A 23412-nucleotide genomic window follows, 5' to 3' on the forward strand; every position below is an offset into this window, starting at 1 on the left:
TAATGCACAAATCAGGTTAAGAGTTACAAATCTTTTTGAGACTCATTTCACGCTTCCAGGGAGCCTCAGATTCATGCATAAGTGGTGCGTTCAAATACCGGTGGAAAGCTGGGTCATCTGAGTTTGGTTCGGAGTCTAGTGGTAGTTAGTTACACCTAAGGAGTGTAACTAAGACTATTTATTGATATATATCAGACCCTCCAGGATTTTGCGATATTGCGATCGCAACTAATAACGCAAGATCAAGCAAACCCCGCAAATTCGCAACTTTAACCAAAAATTTATTGTTTCTAAAGTGATCCGTCACCGTTTCTGCGGTCTAGTCTCTTCTTTGTAGGTGTGTAGTGTGGAATACAAAATAACCCCAAATAACTCACGAAGAAGAGATGTGACGTCACATCCTGTTAACATCAGAATGCCGGAAGCATGCTGGAGCAGCGACCGTAGCGAAAATGTGCGCTAATGCTTTACTTCTGCCCACAAAGATTTCAGCAAAGGAGTTTCCTACCCAGCTGCACGAGAGTGGGGGAAGCTGTTTTGCATGTCCTGCAATGTAATAATCGAAAATAAACGCAACTCATCCATCGACAAACACTGTGTCTGCAAAAGATGTGAGGAGAGCTGGAGACGAGGGATAATCCAGAAATGGTCATGAATACCAGTGTCAGGATCGGAGGAGGTGACGGAGAGGAACCCAGAACGCAAACTCATAATAAAGAGAAACTAATTTATTAAAATAAACAAATGAACAAAGCAAAAGCTGTCGTGGCAGCAAAAACAGAGAACATAAACTAAATCCAAAACGTGACTGAGCATGGAGAAAGAAACGGAACAACAGGTAACCAGGAAACAGAGAGTTCAGAACAATGATCCCGCGGGGAATGGAGGAAATGACCGGGTTTTAAAACACTGAGGGTAATTAGAATGAGTGGACACAGGTGGAATGATAACAATTACTGGCAGATGGAGGTGGGCGTGGCAGGAGACCGAGTGAGTGACAACTGGGGAGGAATGAATGGTGACAGTAACACAAACAAAAAACTAAACTGAAACAATAACTCAGAACAGAAACAAAACTATATAAACAACAAACCGAGAACACAAAAAACCCAAATTCTCACAGTCAGTTTATAAGCTGTCAAAGTTCTAAAATAAAGCACCTTTTGATAATGTCAATGTTTGTTGGTAATTATCTTACAAAACTAGTAAGTATTTTTGATTTATATATTAAAAGTTATAGTTTTTTATTGATTTTAGTAAAAAAAAAAAAAATCACAACTTTTAGGAAAATTCCTCGCAAAATCAGCCATTTTAGCCCGCAACAATCACAAAAGTCCTGCTCAGGATCACAGGAAGTTGGTTCATAACTCCAACAGTGAGTAGGTGAAAGGCAAAGTAAACCCTGGACAGGTGACCTGTCCAACACAGGGTCACATAGAGACAAACCAAACAGACAATCATTCACCCTGTCACTCAAATCTTGTGACAATCACAGTAATAGTTAACATAACATGTTTTGACGTAGCCACAATGGAGAAAATGATGGCACTTCACAGATGTTAAACACTCTGGAGGAAATGATTTGTGTTGTTTGTTTTTGAAACACAAATCAGGTGACTCCAGTTGACTTTTTATGATTTTATTGAACTTGCCCATTCACCAAAAATTTTAGTCTGTGTGGCTCATCCTGTACCACGCCTATTTATCTAATCCTTTTAGCACTACAATTACTTCCTGTTGGACAAATTAAACAATACAGTCAGTCCTGACACCTGGGGGTCAGCACAATAACAATATTCACACTTTCATTTTACATATTTTCAAAACAAAAACTCATTGAACAAAGGTTCAATCTATCAGGTTTTCTGCTTTCCCTTTCAGATCATGTCAGATCTTTCTTCTTTTTTCAGTTGATGTAGTTTACCTGAGGACAGCTAGATGTGATTTTGCATGACTATCAGCTGTTTTCTGCAAAAGATTTTTTGAGAACATGCATGCGTATTTCAGCCTTTCCATTGGACTGAGTATACAGGGACTTGATGGTGCATGCTTAAAATCATACTGCTGTGCAGAAATCTCCCATTTCTTGCTTTTAAAACATGGAGCATTGTCACTTATCACTACATACAGTATGCCATGTCCAGCAAAACCGATTTGGTTTGAGTAATGACAGGAGATAACAAAATAATTGACAGTAAGCCATTTCAAGAACATTTTAGTAATAGTCAAAAACAACTATGCAGTCTTTACCTTGAAAATAAAAAAGCTCTATCTCTACTTTTCGCCACTGTTGAGTTGGAACATCAACAACACATTTTAGTCTCTCAGTGTCCTTATTTATGTCCAGCCAATAGAGTGTCGGTCGCCCTTCTATTGTATTTTCCAATACTGACGTGATGCTCATCAATGCTGTTTAATGTTTTCTCTGAGCACTTGAGGAATAACTATCGTCTTGCTTCAACAAAAGCCCATCAACAACACTTAGTTCACTTCTGATGTGAAAGAAGACAGGACAAGAACCTGTAGGTCAGGTGCCAAAACATTTTTTTTATGTGGAACATCCCATCTTGCAGTTCAGTCTTTTTCTGTTTCCTAAGCTGTTTGTCCAGACTTCATATCTGACACAGGAAATGTGTATGATACCACAATCACATGGATTAGCATTTTTTCGGTCAGTTTTAGGCATTTGTGAAAATGCATCTCCAAGAACAGGAAATACTTTACCCTGTCAGTACACCACATATTACCCCGTAAATACCCCACACATTATCTCATAAATACCTTGTACATATTGTTATAAGTACACTGTATAAACCCATAAATATAGGATACCAAGTCTCTCTTAACAAAGCACTGTCCATGTAGTTACCATGTGTGTTACCCTGTAAATACCTTGTCCATTCATCCATCCATCCTCTTCCGCTTATCCGGGGTCGGGTCACGGGGGTAGCAGGGAGACCCAGACTTCCCCCTCCCCAGCCACTTGGGCCAGCTCCTCTGGGGGAATCTAAAGGCGTTCCCAGGCCAGCCGAGAAACATAGTCCCTCCAGCGTGTCCTCTGGATCTCCTCCTGGCGGGACGTACCCGGAACACCTCACCAGGTAGGCGTTCAGGAGGCATCCTAATCAAATGACTGAGCCACCTCAACTGGCTCCTCTCGATGTGGAGAAGCAGCGGCTCTACTCTGAGCCCCTCCCGGATGACCAAGCTTCTCACCCTATCTCTATCATTTCGCGATCTCGTTCTTTCGGTCACTACCCAAAGCATTTGACCATAGATGAGGGTAGGAACGTAGATCGACCGGTAAATCGAGAGCTTCGCCTTTTGACTCAGCTCTCTCTTCACCACGACAGACCGGTACAGTGCCCGCTTCACTGCAGACAAAAAAATACCTTGTATGTTACACCATAAGTTGTATGTATATTATCCTGTATTTTACCCCTTAATACCCATATGTTACTGTGGATTTACTCTGTATTTTACCATATAAGTACTCTGTGAATATTGTGTACGTTTTCATTTAAGTACGCTGTATGTTACCATGTGAGTACATGGTACATACCCTTAAAGTACCAGGCTATATTATATTTCACATAAAATTTGAATGTTTTTGTGAAATATGCCAGAGAGGGATTCTCACTTATTCTGACAAAAATCTATTATAATGAAAGAAAACCTTTTGCACTTTGTGAATTCCGTCTACACTTTATGATATACTTTCTATAATCAAGATGAAAGTTTTGATGTATTTCTCAATGCAGTTAGTTAAAAATTACTTCTGTTGGTAAGAGATCTATAAGAGTACAATTTTTTTACAACTTCAAGAAAGTACAAATATATTATCATCTGATCATCTAGGTCTTGTGGCACACAGTTGTATAAAAGAAAAGCTTTTTTTAATTAAGTGAAGGTTAGGGTTAGGGTTAGAAAAAACTAGGGTTAAAAAAAAAATCCTACTTTGTCCAGGAAAAAAACTAAATAAGCAAAGACATCCATGCTCCTAAATGCAGAATGTTTTGTAGAAATAATTCATGCTAGTTCATTGTTTTGTAGAAATAATGTTTTTTCGCAATTTTTTTATAGTATATTGGCGTCACAGGAATCAGGTTGCAATATCTGAAGTGTAACAATGTGTTTTATACATTTTCTAAACCAGGGATAGAAAAATGCATAAATTATTGGATTTAGACAAGAGTTGAAATAAAACAGCCAGATTGTAAAAACTGAAAACCCCTCATTGGACAACAACTCCTGTCCTGCAAAAGCAGGAACAAAAAAGGGACAGAAACTTATTATAAACACAATCACAACAACACCAATAGCTGTTGCTGCTTTTCTCTCAGACTTCCTAGCAGACACAGAAACTGAACCCTGTTGACTGACGGCTGCAATATGAGACCTCATGGCTCGAGCCTGAGACACAGCCACCACAAATACTCTCATGTACAGAACTATGATCACTGTAATGGGGCTAAGAAAGGTAAATATTGCATCAAAAGCTTGTGTTATATAATCAACTAAAATTACACACTCTCCATAGCAGAAATTATATTTGTCAGGATTTTTCAGAAATTCTTTCAGGATCACACCATTGTAGAGCACAGAGCAGGCCCAACACAGACAAACACAGATTTTAACTTTCCTCTGAGTGACTTTGTTGGGGTAACGCAGAGGGTCACAGATAGCCACATATCTATCAGCTGATATTAGCACCATGTTTCCTACTGAGGCAGATGTAATAATAAAAGATACATAGGTAAATACTCCACAAAAAAAGGTCCCTAAAAACCAGCAGCCTCCAGTCAGGAGGATTCGTACTGGCATCAGAAGGAGTCCAACAAGGAAGTCTGAGACAGACAGAGACAAGAGGAAGAGGTTGGTGGGGGTGTGAAGCTGCCTGGAAAAAAAGAAATACTGAACAAATTATTAAGTGTAACACAAGTGAAAACTACATTATTGCATGAAAAAGCTTTTGCACTGAATGTATGTTCCAATCCAGAACTATGCACTATGCTGCAACAAACTGAAATGAGGTATGCTGAGAAAACATGGACATCTGATGTTGAAGACAAACTAGTTTTGTATTCAACTATAAATGCTTGTAAGAGACAAGGAACAGGTGTAAGATATTAAAACATTTATATATTATTGCATTCACTGGTCATCAACACAATTATTTTGCAACAGTATACGTTCATTTAACCCTAAGTATATTGTGTTATTAATTTTAATCTTTTATACCTGAAGTGGGAGATGGAGATGATGACCAGCAAGTTGAGAGTCACAGTCAGCAATGAGATACAGGACAGAAAAATGTTAATTAAAATGTTCTCAGCATGGTGCTGCTGCGGCTTCTTGCAGGAACTGTTGAAGAGCTGTGGGAAGCAGAGCTCATCTCCATTCAGAGTCTCCATAATCAGAGACAGGAAAGCAGATGCAAAGCTGCTGGGCTCTGGCAGCGTACTGACAAAAACTCTATGTAATAAAGCTCATGAATCTTCCTCCTCCCTTTTTGATGATTGTCTGTGATACACTCATAAAAATGTGCATACATCATAGTTGAGGCATTGATAAAATCTAGCCCTCAAACAATATACTTCCATTGGTCTTTTTCTGCTGCAGAATTGTGTAATTTTTTCCTGTTCAGCTAAAAAGACAAACAATTTTGTTTTGTTAAATGTCTATATGATAACAGATCTACTGTATTGGGTGCTAATGCTTGTTAGGCATATTCTGTCACTTCCTGCTCTTTCTGCTGGTAGCTGGAGCAAATTGTTCACTGGATTTCCCTGACTTTCACATAGTTATGTATTTGTTAGGATTCATGGGGTTTGCCTGCTCTCCACTAATCCTTTCCTGCAGGGTGCGTATGTGTGAGTGGGTGGAGCAGTTGTTTCTGATGACAGCTAATCATTCTATTTCCTATTTAAGGCTGAGTTGGGCCAAAAGGTTTTGTTGGACTGTTTGCCATATGGTGACCTCAACCTACAACTCCTGAGTATCCTTGGAGATATTTCCTCGAATAAAGAGCTTTTTGTTTCCTCCCAGCTTCTTTTGTCCTAACTTACTTGTGTGTCAGATGTTTAGCTATCATATACATATGGGAGTTGGTGCAGCAGTTAAGTCAACCGACTTTGGTACAAGAGATCAGGGGTTTGAGGGGTTTCCGAATCCCGGTGCCAACCTCCCAGCAACCTCGGTTATACAACAAGCAAGAGACATAAAAATGATGCCATGTCGCCCGGATTAACAAGGTTTGCCTCAGATGTTGGGAAACCAGGACATTCTGATGAAAAATGGGCTGTTGGAACAAGAGAACTCAACACTATGGGAATGCTACTATATGAGCAAGTCTAGAGAGAGGCTATATGGGAAGATTGATGAGATACAACAACGGCAAGGGGTAGCCAGAACAACAGGTCAGGGGGGAGATACTCCTTCATTGAAAACTCAGTGAGAAGAACACAACTCTAGAGGCCAGTTCAAAGACAGTTGCACATGTCAGCATCAAAAGCAGCATATAGGGTGATGCTTTGTCCCCGCTACTGTTCTGAATGGGCCTGCAATGAGTGACTATGCATACCGGTTCCACTTGGTGGAACAGTCATCAGTCACCTCCTCTACATGGGTGACATCAAGCTGTATACCAAAAGTGAGTGATCCACCTCACCAGAATATATGTATAAATATAAATCATATATGTCATTCGAGCTTGATAAGTGCAGCCAAAAAATGTCCAACAGAAGCAAAGTGATCCCATCTTGGAGTTGATGATTTGATACTTTATTGCCTTACAGAAGTCTGACTACAACAAGAGGATTTTGTTACTTTAAATGAACTCACTCCTGTTAATCTAAATTTTCATGTTCCTAGAACAGGTTAAGAAGGATTAGCTGCTATTATTTAGCTATTTTTTAGTCAGGATGATTAATGCTAAACTGATTATTTTGAGTCATTGACCCTCAGTTTTTCTCATCCAAAATGGAAATCAGAAAAAACACTTTTACTTCTTGTTATATATCATCCATCAGGCCCTTATTCTGAATTTCTGTCTATTTTGTCAAACTTTTAATCTGATTTATTATTGAATACTAATAAAGTCATAATAGTGGGGGATTTCAATATTTATGTAGATGTTGAAAGTGATAGCATAACCATAGCTTTTAATAATTTAGTAGAGAATATTGGTTTTACCCAAAATGTCTACAAACCTAATTCTTTTGATCATACTGTCAGTTTTAGTAAAGTTAAACCAGAACCATGAACTGAACACTGAAAAGATGCATGGGGAGACAAGAGGTTAAATGTAAGTATATTTATTGTCGTTGACTAAACAGAGCTAAACAGTGGCCCCTAGAAATGTTCAAAAAAACATTTCCTAATCCTTTACTTTAATGTAAAAGTTTGAAATTTGGTGAATTTATTAGGGTCAGCAAGAATTGTAATAACTCTGAAGCACCACTGTTCTGAAACAAACAAAAAGTTGGCCATTTTGAATAATTATTCATTTATTCTTGCATTTCAGGAAATTGGAATGTTTGTTTAAAAATTTGCTCTCTATTTCAACAATTGAAAAAAAAATACCCTGACATTTACAAAACACTCACCAAGACAATAGGCTGTCTTTTCCATAGATGCTTTATTACATTATGATTTTTTTAATACAAGAGAACTTGTAGATCAATAATTACATGGTGACAAGTAAAATATCTAGAGTATGTTGACATCACAGGAATCAGACTGCAATATTTGAAGTGTAACAATGTGTTTAAGAGATTTCCTGAACCAGGGATAGAAAAAAGCATAAATCACTGGATTTAAACAAGAGTTCAAATAAAATAACCAGATCCCCAAATTTGAAAACACCTCACTGGATAATAACTCATGTCCTGAAAAAGCAGGATAAAAATAAGGACACAAACTCAAAACAAAAACTATCACAACGACACCAAGAGCTGTTGCTGCTTTTCTCTCAGACTTTTTTGCCATTTTAGGAACACAACCCTGTTGACTGACGGCTGCAATATGAGACCTCATGGCTCGAGCCTGAGACACAGCCACCACAAATACTCTCATATACAGAACTATGATCACTGTAATGGGGCCAAAAAAGGTAAATATCAGATCAAAAACCCCTGTTAAAAAGTCAATTAAAAGTACACACTCCCCATGGCAAGAATTAAATTTATCTGGGTATTGTAGATGGTGCTTTAGTATCACGCCGTTGTAGAGCACAGAGCAGGTCCAACACAGACAAACACAGATTTTAACTTTTCCCTGAGTCACTTTGTTAGGATAACACAAAGGGTCACAGATGGCTATGTATCTATCAGCTGATATTAGTACCATGTTCCCCACTGAGGCAGATGTAATAATAAAAGAAACATAGTTAAAAAGACCACACATTAAGCTCCCAAAAACCCAGCAGCTTCCTGTCAGGAGGATTCGAACCGGCATCAGCACAAGTCCAACAAGGAAGTCTGAGACAGCAAGAGAGCAGAGGAACAGGTTGGTGGGGGTGTGGAGCTGCCTGGAAACAAAGAGAGAAAACACAGTAAACATGATGCTAAATGTAACACAAGTATTTATTTATTTTTATTAACCACCCTCAGCAATATTCCAAATATGTCCCATTACAGAGGTTTAGAATATGCTGCAATAGGTTAAAATAGTAATGCCATTATAATAAAAGTATTATGCAAACATTACAATAACTGTTTACTATATGTTTTCTGCTTTTAGGTAGACATTAATACTAGAAGGTTAGCTAATGGTATGTATTTATTAATGTATTCACCAATTGTTTAAAAGAAAACTGTTATTAAGCACAGTAGGGAATTTTCCTATACAGTACACATAACAAACTGCAAAACTTTATTTTATCTTAATGCCTGAAGTGGGAGATAGAGATGATGACCAGCAAGTTGAGAGTCACAGTCAGAAAAGAGATGCAGGGTAGCAGCACATAAATGAGAATGTTCTCAGCATGGCGCTGCAGCGGCTTCTTGCAGGAAATGTTAATGAGTTGTGGAAAGCAGAGCTCAGCTACTTTCAAAGTATCCATAATCAGGGAGGAAAGCAGAATAGGGTCTGCTGAGCTCCAGTGGCTGTCTGATCAAGTCTGTATTATTAAAGCTGGTTCATCTCCCTCCTCCCTCTTTTAAAGCAGACAATAATGTCATCATTCAGACATTACCATGTCAACAAGTTGAGCCTTGTGGATTCATGCCTAAGTTACCTTCACTCTTATTTTTTGTAAGTTTTTTGAAACTTAAATAACAACAGAAATGATCATGATAAAAACAAAACAAAAAAAAAACATTTTTGGTGAACCTATGTCTAACCTACAGAAGAGCAATCTTAAGAGTTTTATTTTATTCCCAAAATATCCTTGTTTCTATTTTTTCCTTCAGTAATATAAAGAGTTATTGAGAAACACAAAACTGCAACCAGGTTTAAAAAAAAACTAAATTTTTAAATCCTAACCATTTTAAAAAGACATTTATTTACTAATCTTGTGGGACATTGTTTCATTGCAGCTTGCTCACCGTTTTTATACTGTACAGCTTTTTGCCCTTTCTCAAGCCTCCTTCACACTGCTCTGCTAGTAGCTAGATTTAATTGTTTGCCCAGAGTATTGGGGTCTACTAGATCCTGCTAGCTTTAGCTTAGCTTAGAATGGCATCTCGACCTCTCTTGGTCTCTCCTATCTTCACTTGCTCTGCGAGTCATATGTTTTGCTATTCCTCTGCCCTTTTTAACAGCAATGGTACTAGACAAATGTGTTACATTGGCTTTGGCTTTTGTCTGAATTGGAATCTCAGCTCCGCACTGTTAAAAATAATTACTTAGCCAGGCCCCCTTCGCCAGCAAGGAGATACCAAGAGTGGCGCAGATTAGAGCTGTTTGTCTCTCAGGCCTTCAAGCTTGGACATCACAAACTTTGAATATTTACACTACACATCTCTTGTTGTTATCCTTGTTATTTCTGGTCTGACTCATACTGTGCTCCTTTTGTTGACCTCACAGATGGACAGAAGCCTCTTTTCCAGGAGTGACCAAAAATTTCAGTTCTGAGACCTGGATTAAAAAAGTTTCAGAGTCAGATAATCTGACTGCTGTTGTCATGTAAAGGAACAGTCAAACTGCAACATAAATGTTACAGTTTCACTGAAAAACTGCTTAGTGTAAACAGCCCCTTTATGTCTCTACTAAGGATTAAAATTGCCAAAGATGTTGATTCAAAAGTTTATTTTACTGCTTTGGAAAAATCAATCACAGAGCTGTGTTTTTGTATAGAGTTGTAAAACCCCAGGACTCAGAATGTCAAAGCATACCCAAGTAGGCTGGCCTTTATCACCTTTTGCTCAGGTTGAGAAATGGAACTGCAGTACCTCCAGTTGGTGGCTTATGGTTGGTGAAAGGTCACATAACATATTGACTTTTTTAAACTTCAAATATGCTATTATGTTAAGCTAATATGCTGAAAAAGAAAACTAAATGTCTTGCATTTATCTTGTTTAATCATGAAATTGTCTTCTTTTTTTTTTTTGGCTGTTCCCTTTTTCAGGGGTCGCCACAGCTAGACATCCTCCTCTATCTAACCTTGTTTTCTGCGTCCTCTGTCCTCCCTCCAACTACGCCCATGTCCTCTCTACCCTCTGCATTCATATATATGTTCGTTGGTCTTCCTCTTTGTCTTTTTCCAGGCAGCTGCATTTCTAATATCCTTCTACCAATATACCCACTGTCCCTCCTCTGGACATGTCCAAACCATCTCAGTCTGACCTCAGCCTGTGCTGTACCTCTGATGACCTCATTCCTAATCCTATCCATCCTTGTCACCGCCAAGGAAAACCTCAACATCTTCAGCTCTGCCACTTCCAGTTCTGTCTCCTGTCTTTTTGTCAGTCCCACTGTCCCAGCAGCTATGTTGTATGGTTTATACAACATAGCTGCTCTCACCACTGTCTTGTAAACCTTTCTTTTGACCTTTGCTGCCATTCTTTTGTCACAAATCACTCGTGAAAATTTTCTTCATTCACTCCATCCTACCTGGACTATCTTCTGCACGTAGTACTTGAAGTCCTGCACCGTTGTGACCTCTGCTCCTTGTAGCTTCACTGTTCCACCTGCCACTCTCTCAGTCACACACAGGTACTCTGACTTTCTATGGCTGACTTTCATCCCTCATCTTTCAAGTGCATACTTCCACCTCTCCAAGTTCTCTTCCACCTGTTCCCTGTTCTCACCACAGATCACAGTGTCATCTGCAAACATCATAGTTCATGGTTATTCCTGCCTGACCTCATCTGTTGGTCTGTCCATCACCAGAGCAAACAAGATGTGGCTCAGAGCCGATCCTTGATTCACTCCCACCTCCACATCAAAGCTATCTCTCACTCCTATTGTGCACCTCACCACTGTCCTGCTGTCCTCATACATGTCCTCTACCAATCTAACATATTTCTCTGCCACTTCAGCATTATCTTTCACAATCAAGAATTTCAGCCTGGCATGTGTGCAGTTCATATACTGTCATTAAGCAGTTATGTGTTTTCTAGTGTAGATGATCGGGGATGATTGTAACCCATGCAGGGTTTGTTTCTGGGATATGTGCAGTGCATGCAAGGTTGTATTCAAGAGGGGATAAGTCAATATAGTTGGTGCATGGTGCAAATTAGTAATAGTTTAAGTGCCTGGATGTGAAGTGGTAATCTTTATACTTAACTAGTATGGACGGTCAACCAGTCTGTACAAAATGACAACCTCTGGGTACAAAGTAGAAGGATGATTTGGTGGAGGAGCACCAGCACCCCCTTCAACTAAAATCACTAAAAGTATGGAAGTTAAAAAAGATGGAAATTTTATGGTTAAATACACAATGTTATTTGGTTGCACATAAAATTACCCTAATATGTTACAGGGATAAGCAGTAGATATTATTTTTAGACTTATTTGATGCAACCATCTTTCATTGTTTGATTTGAGTTACTTTGCAACCTGAGCTTCAGACCAACACCTGTAGATCATTGTACCTTTATAAATTATTTTCATATGATTCCTCCCCTTTCTTAGCTCCTTTACTATAGCAAAGTTTTTTTCTTTTTTTGTTATAGATTCATAAAATACTCAAATAAAACATAACCATGTGAGATTGAATGCATTTATTATTATTACTAAGTATGGTTTTGTCATTTTCATGTAAACCTAAAACAATTTGACAAAAACTTTAAGTTTGTTCATAACTTATATAAAAATGAAAATTCAAGCATTTGCATTCATTAATCTATACAGATTGTTAGAGGCACATATTTTCGGTTACCAATTTCAGTGAACAGAAGGAATTTATAGTATGATCTCAAGTTATTTGAAATAATGATAGTAAAGTGTATTTGCACGTGCTGCACCAAAACCTCAGAAAAAATACACACATGCATTAATCTGTACCCAAGCAATGCAGATTGACTCATTTTAAGTATTTCAAATGGTATTAAAATAGTTCAAAAGGTTGATACATTTATTAATTAAACAGCAAAAGTGGGAAGAGTATGAAGTCATTACACACATCAAGTGCAGAAAAAAAAGGTTTCTATGACCATATTATCATGTCTCCAATTTTATGAGACTGATAAACTGATATTTTGTTATTTCAACACATTTAGAAAAATAAATTTAACTAGTATCCAATGATGTATCTGTAGGACTCACAGATAACATACACCAGTCAATCTTACGCTTTCATATTACAGTTCAGTGCAGTATCTTAGTATCACGGGAGCCAGGACGCAGAATTTGAAGCGTCAAAATTAGCCTGATAGATTTTCTGAACCAGGGGTAGAAAAAGGCATATATGACAGGGTTCAAACAAGAGTTAAAATGTGCCAACCAGATTTCAAAAGCAGCGGATGACGCATTTACTGAAGTGTCTTCACCCTCCAGAGTTGGGAAAAAATATGGACAGAAACAAAACAAAAACACAACTACAACAATACCAAGAGTCCTGGCTGCTTTCATCTCATTTCTTTTTACAGTTACAGACCCTGGTTTTGCTGTGGCAGCTGTTATTTGAGTACGCAACATACGAGCCTGAGACAAAGCCACTAAAAATACTCTGAAATAAAGAACAATGATGACAGTAATGGGTATGATAAAGGTGAAAATCATATCAATTACCCCTGCAATGTTACTTATGATAACCACACACTCACCAAAGCAGGTGTTAGACCTGCCTGGATTTTTCAGGTGATCATGTAAAAGAAAAAGCCTGTATAAAACTGAACAAATCCAACACAAACTCACACAGACTTGTGCTCTGCTCTTATTAACTTTGGTGGCATAATGAAGAGGGTCACAAATGGCTAAGTAACGATCAAGAGAAATGAGAACCATGTTTGCTACAGAGGCAGAGGTGATGATGTAGTCTAAAATATAATACAAAGTGCACAAAATGTCACCAAGAAACCAGCAGACCTCTATGTAGATGATTTCAACTGGCATCAGCAGGAGGCCTACCAAAAGGTCAGAGACAGCCAGAGACAGGAGAAAGAGGTTGGTGGGAGTGTGGAGTTGCCTGGAGATGGAGAAAATCATAATACAGTGATAAAGTAGTCAAATACAAACAGTATTTTAAATGGATTAATGCAGAAAAAAGGTATTAACACTGGTATTACTGGTATTAAACAATGTACTTAGTTTGCATCAGAAAAATAATTTTAGTTCACAATATGTGCCTGAAGTGGGAGATGGAGATGATGACCAGTAGGTTAAGAGCAACGGTGATGAAAGAAATGGAGGAAAGTAGAACATATATCAGCATAACTGCAGTGTGAGGATGTGTTGGCTTCCTGCAGGAAGAGTTCAGTTGTGGAACACAGAGCTCTATTTCTTCTAGTGTCTTCATTGTTAGAGAGAAGAGTCTGCTGAGATCTAGTAAACACAAATTTCAGTCCTACAGCTGTTTTATCTCTTGCATCAATGACCCCTCCTCCCTCTTACCTGCAGTAAGTGTGCGTCATGCTCAGTTTTGTATTCAGTAATGTAGGAAAACAGACTGTGTGGCTTCATGTTTTTGATATCATTAAACATTGATTCATTTTTCAATCAAAGGCTTGATATTTGTTCCATTCTCACATGAGAACTCTTCTTGTTTTCCTCAAACAAACAACAAACGTTGATGTCAATTCCAGTCAGCCACACACTCCTAATCCTGTCTCCATGGTAACGAGAAGCCTAGACCCTAAAACAATATCCTTTATCTGACCAGTGTCCTCGACTGCATGAAGTTTCTGTGTTCCTAACTTTCAGTGAAACTTCAAGAAACCACAGAACTCAGCTAAAGCTAAATAGTTACTCATATAAAAAAAATTGTTAGTTTATTCTTGTTTTTAATATGTGTACATGATGTCATTTTATGGTTTAAAAGTGTGTATTTGTTTTAATTAATGATGCTATATTTCACCTCCTCTCCCTCCAGAATCTGAAGTTGAAAAATGATTCTTTGATGAAGAATTTGATGAACTCTGGGATGTTTGATCTATAATACTTCATATATCCACATATTGAAATTTTTATATGTGGTGTTGTACTGTTAAAATTATGCTACACTTCCAGCTGTGTCTTTATAAATATTGATTCACTGTTCGTACCAAGGTACTGACAACTTTTGAATATTTAAGTGGATGAGATGATAGAAAGTTGGATTTTAAAGTTTAAAATTTTGTTTTCTTATAAGTTAAAATACTCCTCTGACTGAGTGCAGAAGATGGTTTTTTTTATTGGTCAGTTAATCTAAACATGACTCTACGGGCTGAACAAAGACATAAAACCATCTGTATCCATCATTATAAACACCTAAGCTTTCATCTCTTTCTAAATTCCTTAGCAGGTCGTCTTTTTAAAATGTTCTGCCAACTCTAGCTGAAAAGAACCCTCAGAACAGAATCTTCAAGACAAACGCTCTCCCTGCTTATGCATTGCATTTTTAATCAAGTTCGGTTTTTAATTTGAAACTTTTTATTAATATCCTTATTTAAACATTTTTTTATTTTGGTACTTTTTAGTCACTGACAAACTAAAATATCACACTCTTGGTAAAAAAAAAGACAAGTTATATCCACCTTATTACTGCAGGTGCTGTAGTGTTGATTATGGGTTCGACTATCGATAAGATAGCTGAAGTAGCACCAAAGCAGGTTTTTTCTGTGGTTAACTGTCAATAAAGTTTTTTTAAGAGCATTTTTTATTTTTGCTCAAGTGCTTTGGTTTTCATGCTATTAATTCTTTTTGTGGTGTTCATGGACAGGACCTAACCCTTGGAGTCTTGTCTCTGTTTTTTGCAGATGATGTGTTTCTGTTGTGGTCTTCCACCCATGACCTTCATTGTGAAACAGGGAGGTTCACAATGGCTGGGATCCTCTAAATCTGAGACCATGGTTCTCAACCAGAAAAAGGTGGACCCTTCCTCTAGGTCGGGTGTGAGTTTTTTCCTTTAGCAGAGGAGTTCAAATATTTGGGAGTTTTGTGATGCCATCATGTTAAGTGATGGCAGGTTGGAGCAGAAGATGGATTTGGGGCCTCATCTGCAGTGATGAGGGTATTGCTTCAGTCTGTCATGGTGAAGAAGGAGCTGGGCCAAAAAGCAAAGCTTTGAATTTACTGGTTTATCAAGTCAAGTCAAATTTATTTATATAGCACTTTTCAGCAACAAGGCGGTTCAAAGTGCAAAAAATACAGTCATCATGAAAAACACACAATAATTAATAATTCAAAAAAAATAATTCAAAATAATCAGCTAATTCAACTAAAGTCTTAAAAATTGCATCAAGCATGAAAACACAAAGATTAATAAAGCACGCAGGCCAGAGATCACTAATTTAGCTAATTTAACTAAAGTCTTAAAATAACACTAATTCAGCTAATGCAACTAACTCATAAAAATAACATTGTGCATGAAACACAGATTAACATAAAAGCGCACAGACTGGAGATAACACTAATTCAGCTAATTCAACTAAAGTCATAAAACAGGATAAAATAAACTAAGTCATACTAAAATAAGCTAAGGAAAACCTAACTAAGATATAATAAAGTGAGTTAATCAGGGTAAACTAATATAAGAAAAAAAAAGAGACATTGGAGGAGAGAGGAAGGGAGCAACATTTAAGCCACATACATAATAGATAACATAGAAATTGGAGAATGGAGCTGAGGGGAGGGGGCAGCGAAGATGGCGAGTTGAGGGGGAGGTAAGCTCATGAACACAGTCCCAGATAGCCCTCCCTACCATAGTCCTGAGAGTGATGAAAAGTTTATCAGATTCAGATATCAGAATTGTTTAGGTCAGGCAGACACCAGTAATTTTACTGTCTGCTTTAGAGTCTCGCTTTAGAGTCTCTAATCAGACATCTGATTAGAATGCCTCAAGGGTGAAGGTGAAGGTTTTTTTCAATATTTTATTAATGTTTATGAGATAAATGAACCATGATAATAAGTAAATACTGTTCGAAATCTTATCATTTTTTATTTTAAACGTTTGTGGTGATTGGGAAAACACTCAAAGCTACAGACCCAAATGTTTAGGCCCAAACAGGTTAAAATAATAATAATAAGAAGAAGAAAGTGAAGAAGAATGATCCAAATCTGCTGATTTTTTAAGCAGAACAGAATTATTTTAATTTATTTCATTAAAAAATACTCTTTTTTTAAAAGCATTTTTTATTAAGTGAAAATGGCTAAAACAGTAATTTATTGATAGTGTAAAACTTCAGCAACAGACAATTAAAGAGATAGCCTATCAGTTTTTGAAGTTATTTTTAAAAGGTTGACAATCGTTGGTAGCTGTGATATCAGTCATAGAGCACTGAGTTTGGAGAAAGAAACAAGAAACTTAGTCTATGCTAAGCTATTGGTTAGCCAAATGAGTGGGCATTTTGGCATTTCTCAGGCTTAAAAAACAACTAGTTCTCTTTTTCTCACAAACATAATACTGGTGTGAAATAACACTGTATTAGCTAATATTAAACCTCTACATTTTTGCCTTGTTTAGTTTAGTTGTTTTCTCAGCAGAACAAGACATTTATTACTATGCAAATGTACAGTATGTCTGCTGAGCATAGACTGTTTGTCGATCGATTGTGCTGAGGTACCTATTGCCTCAGCTATGAGATTAGGAGAGGTTCTCTTGGCAGCAGGACCCAAAACCAGAGTGGAAATGTCCTCCAAGACCTTTCTGAGAACAAGAATTGGTGTCACTGTCATAGGCCTGAGCTGGAGCTGTGGTTGGAGAGTTGGCAGAGTTTGTGGTGTGGTGCTTTGCTCCTGCTTGGTGCTTTGTTGAGACTGTGGTATGGTCCTCGTTTCAGGTGGTTTGCTTAACTCAGGCTGTTGAGTTGAGCTTGGCTCAGTTTGTGTTTTTCTGCTTGGCTTGAACATGGTGTTGCATGATACTTATCTTGGGCTTCGTGCTTGGCCCTGGATGAAGCAGAAATGTGAGTGGTCTGGCTATAAATGCAGCAGTGGCATTGTCACCTGGATCTGGGTTCTGTTCGGCACATTTTTATGACAGATACTCTGGCCAGTAGTGCTGCACAATATATTGAAAATTTGTCGTCATTGCAATATCAATGAGTGCAACATCAATATCATCAAGGACTGCTTGGACTGCAATAAATCATAGGCCAATATATTTTATGAAAGAAAGAAAGAAAGATCCACTGATTGTCACACATCTGAGTGTGTGAAATTTGTTCCATTTGACCCATCCCCTGAAGGAGCGGTGAGCAACAGCGGTGCCGCGCTTGGGAAGTATTTAAGTATTGTGCATTCATGTTCAAAATATATTTGGTTAATCCAACGGACTCTCACTAATCTTGATGTCCATAGCTGGTCTAGATAATAGAGAGGACAGAAGAGAAAGTGAAGAGTAAGGAAAATGTGACTCTATTCGACTCACCTTCATGCAATATTCATCACATCAGTTATATTTCCAGCCCATGCAAAGCTTTAAACCACCAATCCAGCCCAGCAGTCCATCATGGTCACAACTCTAGCCTTTCCCACAGCCCATGTCACAGTTCCAGCCTCAGCTAAGACCTATGCCTTAGTCAGGGTCAGGTTGTTAGGTCTTACAGCCACATCTTTAGCAATGGCTTCATTCACAGCCTCAAACACAGCTTCAGCCACAACGTGTTACTTGCCTCTGTTGTGATTCAGGCATCAAGACCCCTGCCGAGGTTGAGCTGATACCGCAATACCAAGCCTGATGCCTCTTTCCTACCACACCAAGCACCTGCTATCAGGGGGGTCCTGCCTTCTCCAGCCAGCCAGCTTGGTTCGGTGAATATTTTTTTGGTTTTGTGTGGGATGTCTAGAGCTTGGGTGCCATGGTAGGGCAGTTGTTATAGCTAGTTATAGCAGGAAGGTTGCAGGTTCACTCCCTGGTCTCTCTGTGTAGGGTTTAGATGTTCTCCATATGCACACATGAGTTTTGTCCAGGTATTCTGGTTTCTTCCCACAGTCCAAAAACATGCACATTAGATTAATTGGAAACTCTAAAATTGTGCCTCGGTGTGATTGACAGTGTAAATGGTCTTTTTTGTCTCTGTGTCCCTGTGATGGACTTACGACCTGTCCTGGGTTTTGCACAGTGACTAGTTTGTTATCTTTTTGTTTCTTAGTTGTGTGCTCACCACTCAGTTGGTTAAAATTTGTCAGTTACCCAGCTGTTACTGTTTTATAATCTCTCACTGTATATTCACTTTCACTTTCTGTCTAGTCTTCACCAAATCCTTGTTTGTCTTTCTAGTTCATATCTCGCTTTATAGCTCAGTTCTTGTATGTGTCCTGCTATAGCAGCACCTTTTGTTCTGTTTAACAAGAAACCTGTATCTGGGTCCTGTTAATCACAGTTTTCATGATAATTTATGTACCAGGTTATTTTGTTTTTATGAAAAAAAGGCATTTTACTACGTTGACGGTTTAAAATAAGTTTATCTTCATGGTCTATGTAATCTTTCAAAATTTTATATATAGTAAAATGCACATTAAAATGTTTTTTTTTTAATTTATCAACTTTTGACATTCAACAAGGACTGAGGCATGTGTTAGTGTTAAGGTTACATTAAATTCATGACACATACAAAAAAAACATTTCAGATAAAATAAAACTTACTTTTTGTACTTTGCAATGATTGCATCACTTGTTAATGCAGCAGCTTGATTTGCCTCACAGCTAACACCTCTGTTTACACCGATGTTATCATGTGACACTAATGGCAGCAGGTGTGAAAACTGCCTTAGCTGGAGAGAAAATATTTGTCAAGACCAACTAATGAGCTTCACACCTTCATGTTGTTATGAGCTCACTAAGGAGCCTAATGATACATTGTTTGTCTGTTTGTTATACAAGACTAAAATGGTTTTCTGCATATCAACATTAAAGTTTATCACGTAGTCCACATGGTCACTGTTACTCCCATGAGTAAGTTTAAAATGACAGCGATAGCATGTTGCAACATCCATATCCCTAATGAATGATTTAATCTTTTGTACTGCTACTACTACTTAGCCTAATACGAAAAAAACTTTTCATTAAATTTGCTGTTTTCTTGAAGAGCTTGCATTTTGAATAAAAACTACAAATTTGTAATCAAACTATTTTATCTATAAACACTGTTGCTACTATCATTGTGATGAAACATTAAAAAATGCAGTGCGCACAGAATCATGCTTTAAATTTGGCTAAAGTCGGCAAACTGCTGTGTGAACTCAGCACCAGTATGTTCTTTTTTAAATAAAATGAGCAGTGATACAAACTCAGTCTGTCACCTGGTTTTATGGTTCATCTTTTGTTTCACTTTTCAATACAGGGCTTAAATATGACTCCACATTTCAGCCCAATGCTTAGGGCAGGTGAAGCTGGCCTTTCAGTGCTTGACTGACAGGACTGTGCTGATTGTTCCACTGCATTCAGAGATTTGTATTTTTAGAAATTTGTATACTGTACGCCTGTGAGGCAGTTTATTACAACCCCAATTCCAACAAAGTTTGGACAGTATACAAAATGTAAATAAAAAGAATAATATGATTAGAAAAATTCCTAAACTCACATTTAATTCACAATGGAACATAGTAAACATATCATGTTTAAATTGAAATTTGTACCTTTTAAAAAACATTAAGTTAATTTTGAATTTGATGGCAGCAACACATCTCAAAAAAGTTGATCCAGGGGCAACAAACGGCTGTAAAAGTAAGTGGTACGAAATAATGCATATTTGGAGAAGCATTTTATAACTAATTAGGTAAATTGGCGAAAGGTTAGTAAGAGGACTGGGTTTCAAAAGCACACATTAGAGGCTGAATCTCTTAGATGAAAAGTTAGACAGAGGTTCACCAGTCTGTGAAAATACTGTCTAAAAATAGTGGAACATTTTCAGAATAATGTTTCTCAAGAAAAATTTGAGACGACTGAATATCCCTTCAACTACAGCTCAAAATATAAAAAGGATTTTAGGAATCATCATAAATCTTTGAGCTAAAAGGACAAGGCTGAAGGTAAACATTGAAATCCTGTGATTTCAGGCCCTCAGGGACCACTGAATTAAAAACAGGTCTGATTCTGTTCTGGACATCACGGCATGGGCTCAGGAACACTTCCACATATCACTGTCTGTAAACACAGCTCACTGTATCATCCATCAATGCTGGTTAAAGCTCTATCATGCAAAGAAGAAGCCAGATGTGAACACTATTCAGAAATGCTGCTGTCTTCACTAAGCCAAGCTCATTTGAGATGAGGCAAAGTGAAAAACTGTTTTGTGGTCACATCCAGCCTATTATCGGCACAGTTTAAAAGCCTACCTCTGATGGTATGTAGGTGCATTGGTATGAACCTTGGCATGAGGTAGTGTTGTGTCATTCATTAACGATTCGTTTGAACAAACAAATCTTTTAAGTAGATGAACTGAACCAAATCACTTTATTAATTGATTTGTTCCTTTCTCAGTTCAGTTGAGCTCAACTCGAGCAAGAGTGGAAATTCCGCATTCTGTTGTTATGTGAATCTGAATGACGCAGCGGCATCCTTTCCTCTCATTCCTTTGTGTGTATCTTAGTCTGTTAAGATAATGGCAACATTGGCGTGTGTGCATTTATTTTCATGTGGCTTGATTCAACATTAGCCGAGAAGCAGATGCTGTTGCCCCCTTGTGTATCCCCACAAGGGGGAAACAGTTAGTGTTTTGTACACTGAATCATTTGCAGTGAACAAATCACAAGTCATGTTCGCTCAGGCATAAATAATGGCCCCTTCCCATCTGCATGGAGAACGCCGCTGTGTTGTTTTTCAACACAACTGATTTCACTCAAACACGTGTATCCTTAAACTTTTGAATGTTTTTTCCGACCCAACCACTCATGCATTGTTTTAGGTAGTATTTTATTTGTTTTTATTTCCTCTGCTTTGTTTCTGTTGGGGCAGTTAGCAAAATGCAGGTAAAAAAAAAAACGTGAAAAAACTTATGTAGGAGCCATGATTACCTGTCACAGATATATGCTTCATCTGGTCCCCAAAACCTGTCTCAGATGTTTGTACCAAACCATCATGCTTTGATTACATCTGACATTACAGCCCTACATTTAAATTATAAAGGATACAACTATAATAAAAAAAAGAAATAGAGAATATTAATAAGACTGCATTAAGATTGTTGTTTATTTTCACATTTTCATAGAATCATATAAAATCTACTTTGTGCATTTGTAATTTGAGTTATAAAAAAAATGCCATCCATACACCTTTTCACAATTGCAGAATATATTGATGATGCAAATAATTTTTTTTTGGCATATTGTGGACACAATTTCTCCAATCTTAAGATTAAACAGATTCACAACAATTTATTTTTTTTTTTTAAAAAAGTAAGTTATTTTATGTCAATGAATATTATTTTAAAAAGTTTAATACCAAGCCTACAAGCTTAATTAGTTTGGCCTCACATTAGAGGGGAATTTACATCAGTAAAGACCACTGTTCAGTCATTTTTATTGTAACATTAAAGAATGTTGGTGTCACAGGAGCCAGATTTCAGTATTTGAAGTGAAATGATAATTTTTATAGATTTTCTAAACCAAGCATAGACAAATGCATAAATCACAGGGTTTAGACAAGAATTGAAATAAAAAATACATGTGAAAAAGATCAAAGATGAATAATTGAGTAAAGGCTCCTGAACTGCAAGTGTGAAACAGAAATAAGGGCATAGGCTCATGAGAAATACAACCACAACAACTCCGAGAGTCCTGGCTGCTTTAATCTCAGATTTCTTGATAATTTTCCCTGAATGCTGGTGTGTGACAGCTACAGTATGAACACGCATGACTCGAATCTGAGACACAGCTGCCACAAAGACTTTCAGATACAAAACTAGGATGATTGCAATAGGAAAAATGAAGGTTAAACAAAGATCTGTAATTTGTTCAATAACACCAACAATAACCACACATTCTCCAGAGCAAGAATTAAACTTGCCTGGTTGTTGGAAATTGTCCCTCAACAATATAATATTATAGCAGAGAGAACAGATCCAACAAAGTGAAACACATATCCGAGCTCTTTTTGGTGTTACTTTAATTGGATAATGCAAAGGATCACATATAGCCACATAACGGTCAACTGAAATGAGCACCATATTTCCTATTGAGGCAGACGTGATAACTGTATCCAAAACATAATACAGAAGACACATTAAATTACCCAGATACCAGCATCCATCTAAAAGCATAATCTGAAATAACATTAGAAGCCCCACAAAAAAGTCTGAGACAGCCAGAGAGAGGAGGACCAGGTTTGTAGAGCTGTGGAGCTGCCTGAGAAGTAACATATAGAAGAATGTATTAATTCAACAGAAAATCAAGATCAACACTCAAGAAATGTAAATCTTCTAGCAAAACAAATGATTACTTGAAGTGAGAGATTGAGATGATGACCAAGAGGTTGAGACAGGCAGTGATCAGAGAAATGAAACACAGTACAAAAGAAACAACCATTGTTTCAGATTGTGAACGCTTCAGCTTTCTGCAGGAAGAGTTGAGAAGTTGTGGAAAGCAGAGTTCATCATCCCCCATTATTGGGGGAACCACTGAAATCTGACTGCTTCCTCACTGAATCGCTTTGTCTTATTGTTGAACAATCTCTTATATTAGTTTGTTTTAGAAGCCAAACTTCCTCCTTATGTTGCTATGCACATCTTTTCTCAGAGGTGTTAACAGAACACCTTGGGAAGGTTTTTCTCTCCGCTGATGTGCTGAGGTTTGAAGTCAGTTTTTTTGCATCATTTCCTGTATTCTTTTCTGGTAGCTGAATTTATCAAAATTTTCTTTACTTGACAATATTTCACATATTAGTAAACA

At 37.6% G+C, this 23412-nt stretch overlaps 4 protein-coding genes across 4 annotated transcripts; all 4 read right to left on the reverse strand.

The window, feature by feature from the left end:
* Nucleotides 1–4077: 4077 nt before the first annotated feature.
* LOC108250593 (trace amine-associated receptor 13c-like) lies at nt 4078–5414 on the reverse strand. Its single transcript, XM_017440543.1, has 2 exons — nt 5242–5414; nt 4078–4897 (listed from the first exon to the last, which is right to left on the reverse strand). The coding sequence occupies exons 1-2, from the start codon at nt 5412–5414 to the stop codon at nt 4078–4080; spliced, it is 993 nt and encodes a 330-aa protein (XP_017296032.1).
* Nucleotides 5415–7710: 2296 nt separating this feature from the next.
* Nucleotides 7711–9214, reverse strand: LOC108250592 (trace amine-associated receptor 13c-like). Its single transcript, XM_017440541.2, has 2 exons — nt 8892–9214; nt 7711–8530 (listed from the first exon to the last, which is right to left on the reverse strand). Exons 1-2 carry the CDS (start codon nt 9062–9064, stop codon nt 7711–7713), a joined length of 993 nt encoding a protein of 330 aa, XP_017296030.1. The 5' UTR covers nt 9065–9214.
* A 3337-nt stretch (nt 9215–12551) lies between these two features.
* Nucleotides 12552–13918, reverse strand: LOC108250583 (trace amine-associated receptor 13c-like). The gene is made up of 2 exons (XM_017440533.3): nt 13734–13918; nt 12552–13573 (listed from the first exon to the last, which is right to left on the reverse strand). Exons 1-2 carry the CDS (start codon nt 13901–13903, stop codon nt 12754–12756), a joined length of 990 nt encoding a protein of 329 aa, XP_017296022.1. The 5' UTR covers nt 13904–13918; the 3' UTR covers nt 12552–12753.
* Nucleotides 13919–22021: 8103 nt separating this feature from the next.
* Nucleotides 22022–23163, reverse strand: LOC108250584 (trace amine-associated receptor 8a-like). Its single transcript, XM_017440534.3, has 2 exons — nt 22964–23163; nt 22022–22869 (listed from the first exon to the last, which is right to left on the reverse strand). Exons 1-2 carry the CDS (start codon nt 23125–23127, stop codon nt 22056–22058), a joined length of 978 nt encoding a protein of 325 aa, XP_017296023.2. The 5' UTR covers nt 23128–23163; the 3' UTR covers nt 22022–22055.
* Nucleotides 23164–23412: the final 249 nt, after the last annotated feature.

Source organism: Kryptolebias marmoratus, linkage group LG6, assembly GCF_001649575.2.
Source record: "Kryptolebias marmoratus isolate JLee-2015 linkage group LG6, ASM164957v2, whole genome shotgun sequence".
NCBI classification, from domain to species: domain Eukaryota; kingdom Metazoa; phylum Chordata; class Actinopteri; order Cyprinodontiformes; family Rivulidae; genus Kryptolebias; species Kryptolebias marmoratus.